This window comes from Sphaeramia orbicularis, chromosome 1 (genome assembly GCF_902148855.1).
Source record: "Sphaeramia orbicularis chromosome 1, fSphaOr1.1, whole genome shotgun sequence".
Classification (NCBI taxonomy): Eukaryota; Metazoa; Chordata; class Actinopteri; order Kurtiformes; family Apogonidae; genus Sphaeramia; species Sphaeramia orbicularis.
Genome location: NC_043957.1, coordinates 58,652,753 through 58,664,516, shown reverse-complemented (window position 1 = coordinate 58,664,516; position 11,764 = coordinate 58,652,753). Strand labels below are relative to the sequence as shown.

Genomic DNA, 11,764 nt, shown 5'->3' with positions numbered 1-11,764 from the left:
TTCACATTCAAGTCTGGGACATAAAAATGAACTTCAAACTCTGAAAATATTCCATGTTTTCAGGATTTCTACAGCCACAGTAACTGGGTGGAGCTGGGAAACACAGAACCATACGTGAACCTCATCCGCCCAGACCTGCCTCTGGAAAACTTAGCAGGTGTGTGTCATATGCCAGTGGGTGGGGTCGAATGAAGTCATAAAGGAGATAAGGCCACCCTTAATGTATAGTTAACTGTTGAAGGCAGATAACAAACATGCACTTTTACCTGTGAACATATCTAAAGGAAAAGAGTCCAAACGTACAGTGCACATAGAAGCACAGATCTGCAGTTCTGACCGCAGACTGGGACTCCAGGGTGTGCCTCTGAATGCTGAAACAGAACATCTACCATCCGACACAAGCCCCCTGCCCATTCACCTGTGTGAAAGGTGGGGTCCCAGATGTTCTCCTGGAGCATTTTTTACTATATTGTTGAAAATCCCTTTCACACCCCCATTACAACCAATTAATTAAATACTCTAACACACAGGTGTCAAACATGCGGCCCGGGGGCCAAATCTGGCCCGCCAAAGGGTCCAGTCCGGCCCTTATGATGAATTTGTGAATGCAAAAATTACTCTAAGATATTAACAGTCCTTTTAGTTCAGGTTCCACATTCAGACCAGTTCAATCTGAAGTGGGTCAGACCAGTAAAATACTATCATAATAACATAGAAATAATGACAACTCCAAATGTTTCTCTTTGTAAATATAAATATTTTCATGTATTTACACTAAAACAAAGTATAATTTTGCAAAAATTATGAATAACCTGAAATTTCTGAAGAGAAATAAGTGTAATTTTGAAAATATTCCACCTGTTACTCAATGTTTTTTGTGTTTGTAGATCCACTGTGATCTGTAAGTTCTAATGTACATGTGGAAATGATAAACTGAGACAGAATATTGTTAAAATTACACTTATTTTTTCAGTTTGTTCATGTTATTCACATTGTTTGAAAGGATAGTTTGTAGATGTAAACCTTTTCATAATGTAAATTTACTTTTTTGGCTCTGAAACATAGAGAAAAGTTTGGAGTTGACATTATTTATAAATTATTAGGTTATATTGTTATATATTATATATTATTTTACTGGTTTGGCCCACTTCAGATCAAATTTAATTGAATGTGGCCCCTGAACTAAAATGAGTTTGACACCCCTGCTCTAACACAAAAATCAAAAACTGTAGTCACCTGTGGAACAGACAGGAGGAGCTAAGGGTCAAACATTAAATAAACACTTGGGTTCTTATCAGTTAAATTCCACTAAATAATGTTCATCCTTTTTATGGAATATTACAGGGAAATTAAAATGAGAATAGTTCTTTTCGATGATGCCCTTTTTTGGACTAAAGGACTGGTTCGTATTTGTTCCAGATGTGAGCACCCCCACCTGCAGTGACTGCACCAGTGGAACGTGTCCCAATCCCATCCTTCCCAACATCCTGAAGGAGAAGAAGCTCACATCAGGATACATGGGAATTTTCTCTGATGCTAAGCCTGCAGGTACAAACTCCAAACTGTAACACACAGCAGCGTACGCATTAGGGCGTCCCATTTTTGAGACTTCTTTTCTGATCAAGCTCTTAATTTGACCAGTTCATCTCTTATATATTAGTAACTCCCAAAAAAATTTCATCCCAATCTGTAAAGTTTTAGACCCTCCCCCTACCTCCATCTTTAGGGTGTCCGTCAGCCCAGTGCAGAAAACCTGTTTTCAAAGGAAAATCCTGCATTTGTGGGTTAGTTCTGCCATATCTGCTCATGCAAATGTCATATTAGAAGGCAATAACGGCAATAAAGAAATCAGCAAAAACGTGTGATTTCACCCATTTTTCTGTGTCAAATGACCTTGACCTGGTCTAAAATCATGTGACCTTTGACCTGTACATGATTTGAGACCTTCATAAATGACAGTAGCATCCCCCGAAACCTCTAATATGACATTTGCATGAGCAAATATGGCAGAACTAACTGACAAATGCAGGATTTTCCTTTGAAAAATAGGTTTTCTGCACTCGACTAATAATAATAATAATAATAATAATAATAATAATAATAATAATAATAATAATAATAATATTGAATTACATTTCTATGGCACTTTTCTATGAACACATACTCAAAGCGCATACAGAGAATCCATTCTTCATTCTCCCTCTGGTGGTGGTAAACTACATCTGTATCCACAGCTGTCCTGGGGCAGACTGACATGGTTGATAATCTGTGCCTATGGCCCCTCCCACCACCACTGAATACTCATACACAATTATACACCAGTGTGAGTGACACTGGAGGCAAGGAGGATAAAGTGTCTTGTCCAAGGACACAACAGAACATTGCAGGATTTGAACCGCCAACCCTTCGGTTATTGGACGACCCGCTCTACCATCTGAGCCATGGCCAGCTGACGGGCACCCTAAAGATGGCAGTGGGGGGGGGGGGGGGGGGGGGGGGGGGGGTCTAAAACTTTAAAAAAAAAAAAGAAAAGGATGTGAACAACCAGAAAAAACTGACATTTCTTAAGAAAAATAAGTGCAATTTTAACAATATTCTGCCTCAACTTATCATTTCTACATGTGTATTATGTCCTCCTCTGTCCTCTTGTGCTCCTCTGGCTCTCTACTTCTCGTATTCTTGTCCTCCTCTCCTAATCCCTCTACTGTCAGCGCGCTCTCCTCTCTCGCGCTCTCCTCTCCTCTCTCTCGCTCTCGCTCTCGCATCTCCATGTTCTCTCTCATCGCCTCTCTCTCTCCCTCGCCTCGTGCTCTCTTCTCCTAGTTCCTCTCTCGTACCTCTGTATGTATCTCGCTCTCTACGATCGTCCTCTCTCTAGATCGCTCTCTCTATCTCGCGCTGTATGTCCTCTCTTCCTATCTTCCCGGTCTCTCTCCTCGCTCTCTCTCTCTATCCATCTCTCCTAGGTCCCTCGTGCTCTGTCCTAGTCCTCTCTCCTATTCCTTGCTATCGCTCTCTATCTACTTCTCCTCTCTCGCCTATGGTCTCTTTCTCTCCTCGCTGCGTACCTTGCTCTCTATCGATCTCATCTCTCTCTCTCTCTCTCTCTCATCTCTCTCTGTCTCTGATCTTTCTGTCTCTCTCCTCTCTCTCTATCTCTCTCCTGCTCGTCTCTCATCTCCGCTCTCTCTCTACTCTCTCTCCTCTCTCTCTTCCCTCTATCGTCTTCGCTCTTCTGTCCTCTCTCTCCTCTCTCCTCTGTCCTCTCTCTCCTCATCTCTCTCTCTCTCTCTCTCTCTCTCTCCTCTGTCCTCTCTCTCTTCCGTCCTCTCTCCTACTGTCTCTGCTGGTCCTCTGTCCTTCTCTCCTCTATTCTCATCTCTCCTCTCTCTCTGCTCTCCTCTCTATCCTCTCCTCTGCCTCTCTCTCTTCTGTCCTCTCTCCTCTCTCCTCTGTCTCTCCTCTGTCCTCTCTCTCTCTCTCCTCTCTCTCTCTCTCTCTCTCTCTCTCTCTCTGTCCTCTCTCTCTTCTGTCTCTCTCTCCTCTCTCCTCTGTCTCTCTCCTCTGTCTCTCTCTTCTCTCTCTCTCTCTCTTCTCTCTCTCTCTCCTCTCTCTCTCCTCTGTCTCTCTCTCTTCGTCATCTCTCTCTCTTACTCTGTCCTCTCTCTCTCTCTCTATCTCTCTTTCTCTCTCTCTCTCATCTCTCTCCTCTCTTCTCTCTCTCTCCTCTCTCTCTCTCTCCCTCTCCCTCTCTCCTCTGTCCTCTCTCTCCTCTGTCCTCTCTCTCCTCTCTCTCTCTCTCTTCTCTCTCCTCTGTCCTCTCTCTCTTCTGTCTCTCTCTCTCTCTCCTCTGTCCTCTCTCCTCTGTCCTCTCTCTCTCTCTCCTCTCTCTCTCTCTCTCTCCTCTGTCCTCTCTGTGCCAGGTAAATGTAGTCATGGTGGTCCAGGAGACCTGACCAGCTCAGCAGTTCCTCGTGGAGGCATCAGTAAAGACGAGCGTCGCTCAGACAACGTGGCGTTCCACACGGCTGCAGTGAACGCTGCCACCGCCGCCAGCCTCCAGCTGCTGGAGGACGTCCGCCTCGCTGCAGGGGACAAGGACTTTCTGAGGTAAGGCGGACCCAACACAACCACCAACTACCTCACATTTATAACACCTTTATCCAAACAGTCGTCTGACCAAACGTGCTTTGTTTTTGACAGAATGATGGGAATCGCCCACTCCTCAGTTGTGTGCTTCGTCATTGACACCACAGGCAGTATGTCCGACGACATCGAAGAAGCCAGGAATGTGGTTTATGAAATCATTGACAGCAAAAAGGGAACGCAGGATGAGCCGTCCGAGTACATCCTGGTACCGTTCAATGATCCCAGTATGTACTTTGTACCTCACTGATGATTAAGGCCCTGATCTGTCCTGATGTCTTCACAGCGGACAGTTTTAGTAGAACATGTCCACCACTAGAGTGTAAAAACACCACAGAATGTACGAGGGTTCTTCCATGAAACTGGGTTTATTTTAGTATCTGACACTGTTCCATCTGTTTAGACCCAATAATAAAAGGTAAATGTGGACAGATTTCCCCCCAGGATGGACCTAATGATGACCTCAGAGAAATGCACAAAAAATTATATACTCTAGCTCTGATCCATCCCATAATTAATTAATTTATAATCAAATATTGGGTCCAAAAATAGAATCTGAAAAATAGTTACTTTTTTATCTCAGTATTTTTTTTTTCAAATAGACCCAAAGTGCTGCAGACATGTGTCAAGTCCAAGCCCAGTGTACAACAGCCCACTCAGGTTCGTCTTAACCCTTCTTCCTCTTTGTGTGATTACATGCAGACTTTGGACCTATGATCAGGACCACAGACCCAGATAAGATGAAAAAAGAAATATCCAAGCTCACGGCCAAAGGAGGGGGGGACATCCCTGAAATGTGTCTGTCAGGACTTCAGGTACACTGTAAAAAAAATCTGGAATTGAACAGAATTTTCACTGTTTATTTTACAGATTTTCCTGTATTTTTAAGATACAGGAAAATATCAATGAAATTCCAAAAATAGACTGTGACTTTACATGTCAAATGTAAAATAACACGAAAAAACTGTAACTGGGAATAACCATAACATTTAAATTTTTTTCAAATTTTTTTTTTCTTTTTTCACAGAAAAATACAGTTTAAATACCTTTGCAAATTTATCAGAATTTCACAAATATTTCTTTTCTATTTATGAGTTTAAACTGTTAATTTAGAGTTTAATGCTGTAAAATAAATAAATAAATAAATAAAACGAGATAAAATTACTGACAATTAACTGTAAAAGAAGTATTATTTATTTATTTATTTAAATTGTCTTGTCCTTCATCCTAACAGCAGAATGGTAGTCTGTCTGCCTTTTGGTGTTGAACAAATGTGCTTTGCCAAGGGTAACTTTATAAAGTATATGAAGCTCCACTTGATATTCCACTGTGTTTATTATGAGTTTTGTTGAACCACATTTTGATGCCGGACCTGACATGGGGGGAGGGCAAGTAAGAAGAAGGTGGCGAAGACCCTCACAAGAAGGTATCAACAATACAAACAGTAACAACCATGGTGATAATTAGAATGGAAACAATAACTACAACCAGAACTGAGTAAAACTGGGCAGAATGAGAGAGAAAAAACAAATAAACAAAACTACAAAAAATAAAATAAAATACATAAGACCTATTACATGATGAATATAAGAAAAGAAAGCATGAACAGAATATCATACACCACGTTCGCCCAAATAATACCAGTAACAAACAGTACATTACATTATTGTTACTAGAAGTATTTCTTCTGGAAGTTTAACCAGACTTGTTTGTTAATTGACAAATATCTTGTGTAATTACAGGAGGTTTCACAACAAAAATGGTGAATAAATGTATTTTTGTGAATGTGTAACATGTATAAGCACTGATAAACTGTCCAAATACAGTTTTTATCAGTGGATTGGACGACTGAGTCTCATTGAAAATTATTTATATGTATATTTATAGGGAATTGGATTGTTTTAATACATATAAATATTCTTTATTAAACATTAAAAAGTAAAAAAAAAAAAAGCAAAATCTCATGTAAAGTTAGGGCAAAAAAACTGTATTTTAATTATGGAAAATTACTGTATTTATATGAGATGGTTATTTTCCGTTATTTAAAAGGTATTTTTTCGGCACCCCTGCTGCCGGAATAATACACACTGTAAAAAATGACTTTAGAATTAACACCAGAAAGTTGTAAAATTGCAACATAAAAAAATTGTAAGTGACGATACAATGCAAAGTTGTTTATTTAAAAGATTTTTGTGTTAACGATTGAATCAAATACAGCTGTAGTTTTTGCAGGAAGAGTATGTGAACAAAAGCAGATTAGTATGTAGATATAATGGATTTCTATTGTTTTTTGAAAATAAAACTGTAAATTGAAAAACAATGTGGTGCCGTTTAAACTGCAAAGACCATAATGGTGAAATAATGGCATATCTGCTTTTATATATATATATATATATATATATATATATATATATATATATATATATATATATAAGTTATTAAAAGAAGCAAACATTTAACAATGTACCATTTTAAATTAGTAAATGAATGGGTTGGTAGAGTTGGTAGAGCGGCTCGTCCAATAACCAAAGGGTTGGTGGTTCCAATCCTGGCTCCGACTGTCCATATGTCCAAGTGTCCATGGAAGACACTGAACCCTAAACTGGTCCCAGTTGGACCTGATGGATTTGGAAAGAGCTGTGGACACCATGAAGGAGGAGAAAATGAGCTAAAGAAGTGCAGAACATTTACCATTTAAATCCACTGTTAAATCTACATGTTTAAACTGTTAAATCTACATGTTTAAACTGTTCAATCTACATGTTTAAACTGTTCAATCTACATGTTTAAACTGTTCAATCTACATGTTTAAAAATGTTCAATCTACATGTTTAAACTGTTCAATCTACATGTTTAAACTGTTCAATCTACATGTTACTCTGTAAATATGTTTACAGTTGGATGTGTTTTTTACAGTATAGTTCTGGAAACCACAGCTGCCATTTTTTTCCCATAAAAACAACAGTTTTTTTTTTTAAAGTGTAATGACACTGAAATAGTAGTGGGTTTCGTAAGCGGCTCCAGTGCTGGTCAGAGTCATGTTGTATTTTCTCTTGTCTCCAGTTGGCTCTCACTGGGGCCCCGGCCTCCTCCCACATCTATGTTTTCACTGACGCCACTGCCAAAGACATCGCCCTTAAGGACACCATTGTTGCTCTGATTCGAAGCACCAAGTCAACGGTAAAAAACTCAAACAATGACCAATGTTCATTCTATCTGTAAGTGAAAATAACGTCACATGCTGGTGTATTATCGTTGCAGGTGTCGTTCTTCATGACGGGGTCTGGGAAGAGACGCCGTCGTTCGACCACTCGTGCTTCTTTTGATGACTATAGAGACCTGGCTCTGGTTTCTGGAGGACAGGCTATCCAAGTGTCCAAGAGCAAGTTACCTGAGGCCACCGACGTCATTCTGGACACGTCCACCTCTGCTCTGGTAAGACAACTGAGCTTTAGACACAAACTCTGCAACCCTTTCATGTATGAATTATGAAAAAAAGGTTCTAGATTTTTTTAAAAATTGATTTTATTTCTCGAAATTAGGCTAAAGTTGAAACGCAGTTTGAATTTTTTTAAAATCTGGTTTTATTAAGAAGATATTTAACCTCCAGATGTAACCGGTGGTGTTGGACTCTGCGTTGTGTTCTTTTTTTTTAAAAGACGACACCGCACATATAACTTTGGAGGCAGTCTCCGTTTATTGTATTTCGGCTCCTGACAAGTGACAGAAAAAACACAAACACCTCTGGTCAGCGACCCCCGTAAAACAAGCTCCTACACAAACCAAAATGATACAGAAATGTGTTTCAGCTCATTATAAGCACCTCATACAGTCTGAACTAGCCAGTTCATGTAAAAAAAAAATTAAATTCGCAGAGGCTAAACCAAAAATTTTCATGACCTGCACGGCTGCTTACCTCTCCCACAGAAATCTGGAACAAAAGGGAAGAGACAAAGGCGCGAAAACTCCGGTTATAGTGTTACAGTGTCACACTGTAAATTGCTCGTTGGGGAACAGACTCAAACGAAAAGTTCTACATACTGACCTGGAGGCCCACAATGTCAGGTACCAACCAAAAGAAATGAAAATGAAATGAACAGATTTTGTGTAATTATAATAATACACAATATCATAGACATACCCACATTGCTGCGAAATAATTGACTCTGTTACAGTGAGACCCAGGGAAGTACAAGTTTGGTCTTTTTTTAATATGGAAACATCATGATGCAATAGCTTTTTCAGATGCTTTCTTAAATTTTTGTGTAATGTAAGAAATAAACTTTCAGCTAATATTTACAGCTAAAACACGACTATCAAGGTAAAGTACGGAAACCAGAAAAATACAGATGAAAATAGTGAAAAAAGGGCGACCCCCCCCCTCCCAAAAAAACCCAAACAATCAAACAAACAGCAAAACTCAAAAACAGGGCAAACCACACTAGTAGAACGCTCCAAAACGGCACTATCACTGATATATGCAATTATTTACATGGATTCAAAAACACCACTGAAGCCTCGTTAAAATGCTGCTAAAAGTAGTTAGTAAAAATCTTCCATCTCTCTCTCTCTGACTGCAGTCTGCTGCTCTATGCTCCACCCACTTCCACCCCTCCCCCTCAGCCAGTGCAGGCCTCTACCCTAATGTGTTCCAGACCAATAGGAAGAACCCAGTCTCAGCTTTCAGAGCAGAATTTTGTCAATAGCAGAAATAGTTGAGTCACGGTCATTTGGATGACGGTGTTTACAGAACTGTGGCGCTGCAGCCTCAGGTGTCTTAAAAGGGTTAAAGCAGGGCTGTCCAACTCATTTTAGTTCAGTTCCACATTCAGCTAAATCTGATCTGCAGTGGGCTGAACCAGTCAAATAATAACAGAATAATATATAAATAATGTCAACTCCAAACTTTTGTCTGTTTTACAGCGAAAAAAGTAAATTTACATTATGAAAAGGTTTACATCTACAAACTATCCTTTCAAAAGATGTGAATAACATGAACAAGCTGAAAAAAAAAGTGAAATTTTAACACTATTCTGCCTCAGTTTATCATTTCCACATGTACATTAGAACTTACAGATCACAGTGGATCTACAAACACACACAACATTGAGTAACAGGTGGAATATTTTCAAAATTACACTTATTTCTCTTCAGAAATTTCAGGTTATTCACATTTTTTGCAAAATTATATTTTGTTTCAGTGTAAATACATGAAAATATTTATATTTACAAAGAGAAAAATTTGGAGTTGTGAGTATTTCTATGTTATTCTGATAGTATTTGACTGGTCTGACCCACTGGAGGTTGAATTGGTCTGAATGTGGAACCTGAACTAAAAGGACTGTTCATATCTTCGTGTAATTTTTGCATTTCACAAATTCATCCCAAGGGCCGGACTGGACCCTTTGGAGGGCTGGATTTGGCCCCTGGACCACATGTTTGACACCTGTAGGTTAAAGCATTTGTCAAAGTAGACGAGAAAAACAGGTAAATATGTCAGCTCTCTCTCCTCTAGGTTACTGTTCTTCAGCGAGCAAGGAACCCTGGGAGGTCGGAAACCTTCCCCTTCGTTTTGGATGAATCACTGACAAACATCACCATCTACATCACAGGGACGTCTACCAGCTTTACACTGACAAACCCTGCAGGTACAAACCAAAACCATCCTGAGCATAATCCTCCTGTGGTTTACCTGTCACCTGCTCCTCTGACACAACTCTATCATGACTTTGTTCTGACTGGAGGTGTGAGCCAAAGCAGCAGTGAAGCCACTGGTAAACTGGGAACCATCCAGTCTGTGGGCAACTTAAGGAGAATCCGCCTCAATGATGACAAACAGGCCGGAACCTGGCAGATCCACATCACCTCTGCCCAGCCATACACTCTGAAGGTCACAGGTCAGTTACTGCAGGTGTTATTGTACTATAGGTGAAGGGAGGCTGGAGACCCCAATTAGAAAAGACAGGGGGGGGGTTATCCCAAAACAGTACATACTAGAAGAGACCAGAACACACTTAGGACCAGGGTGCCATTTGTTGGGGGGGTCAACGCCCCCTCTGGTTTTTACATCCCTACCTCTGCTCAGTGAATTTCATCCTGGGGGGGGGGGGGGGGACGACAACAACTAGGGATGGGAATCGAGAACCGGTTCTGCTTATCGATTCCACCTTCGTTGCACATGCGCGATGACATCACATGTACGCTGCATTGTTTTGGTCAGAACGTAGACAACATGGAGTTGAGGCAGAAACGGTCTAAACAGACCACACCAGGTCCAAACAGACCACACCAGGTCCAAACAGACCACACCAGGTCCAAACAGACCACACCAGGTCTAAACAGACCACACCAGGTCCAAACAGACCACACCAGGTCTAAACAGACCACACCAGGTCCAGACAGACCACACCAGGTCCAAACAGACCACACCAGGTCCAAACAGACCACACCAGGTCCAAACAGACCACACCAGGTCTAAACAGACCACACCAGGTCCAAACAGACCACACCAGGTCCAAACAGACCACACCAGGTCCAGTTGAACTCTGTCAAAGCTTCCATTTCTTCTAAAGGTGGAATCTCTCCAGTCTGTTCAAACATTCGTCCACATGTGATTCATTTGATTCACTACTTCTTAGCGGCGCTTGTGAATCTAGTGGCAGAGTGAACACCAGGCCGTCATCTGGGCCCAGTTCTGGTTCCGGTGCAGGTAACAAACGTTGTACCCCCTCAGATATAAGTTTGTGAAGGTAGGGGAAAGGAAATGAGGAGCACAACAACAGGAGACGAGCAGAGTGGAACCGGTTCCACGTAATGGAAATGCAGCAACAGAGGAATTAGTAAAGAGTCTGTAGTTTCACTTTCACTGTACCCCCCCCCCCCCAAAAAAAAAAAACACAACAGGCCTGTCATCATCTGTTCTTATTATTTGTACATGCTGGAGATGTTCTATTTTCTGTGCAGATGGAAATATAAGACAGTTAATGCAAACACACCTGTTTGTACTCTTTTATTCCCTCACCCAATGAGAATCGATAAGGAATCAGATAAATAAGCAAAACTGATAATGGAATCAGAATCGTTAAATTCTTATCAATTCCCATCCCTAGGGACAGCCAACCTGTTTAATCCTATCAGGTTGTGTCAGTTTTCTTCCACCTATATCCTCCATTACTGACACTAACGTTGACCTGAACCCAACTGTCACAGTCTCTGAATTTGCAAACGTCTGCATGCACTGGGGCACTGTAATGGGGGGGGGGGGGGTAAATGTGACAAATTCATGGAGCCCATAGAGCAGTGGAGGGGGTCCAGTGGATACAGGTTAGAAGTTGTGAAAATTTTGTTTAAGATCTGCTGAATAATAAAGGAATAGAACCAAGAGGTGGACATTGAAAGGATGTAAGGTTTCAGTTTCGTTTCACGCCAGCGTTACTTTTGTTAGTTATGGACCACACCCCCAAGTATATAACTGCCCCCCCACCCCACCCCAAAAAAAAACCCAGCCCCCCCTCTGTTTTTTTGACCCAATGCCATTCCACTCTATGAAACTCCATCCTTTTCCTTCAGAGCTGTGTCTAAGGGTGAAAACAACAGCAGGGCTTCTAGGTTTTACCCC

General features: G+C 40.9%; 1 protein-coding gene across 1 annotated transcript in view; it reads left to right on the top strand.

Moving 5' to 3' along the window:
• The window catches only part of LOC115426179 (von Willebrand factor A domain-containing protein 7-like), a 32,053-nt gene that overhangs the window by 6,005 nt on the left and 14,284 nt on the right, over positions 1–11,764 (top strand). The window contains exons 4-12 of the mRNA XM_030144178.1: positions 64–157; positions 1,420–1,548; positions 3,924–4,110; positions 4,204–4,373; positions 4,849–4,961; positions 7,210–7,326; positions 7,408–7,581; positions 9,662–9,794; positions 9,891–10,043. Of these exons, the coding sequence (XP_030000038.1) occupies positions 64–157; positions 1,420–1,548; positions 3,924–4,110; positions 4,204–4,373; positions 4,849–4,961; positions 7,210–7,326; positions 7,408–7,581; positions 9,662–9,794; positions 9,891–10,043 (1,270 nt within the window). The remainder of the gene's footprint in view (positions 1–63; positions 158–1,419; positions 1,549–3,923; positions 4,111–4,203; positions 4,374–4,848; positions 4,962–7,209; positions 7,327–7,407; positions 7,582–9,661; positions 9,795–9,890; positions 10,044–11,764) is intronic.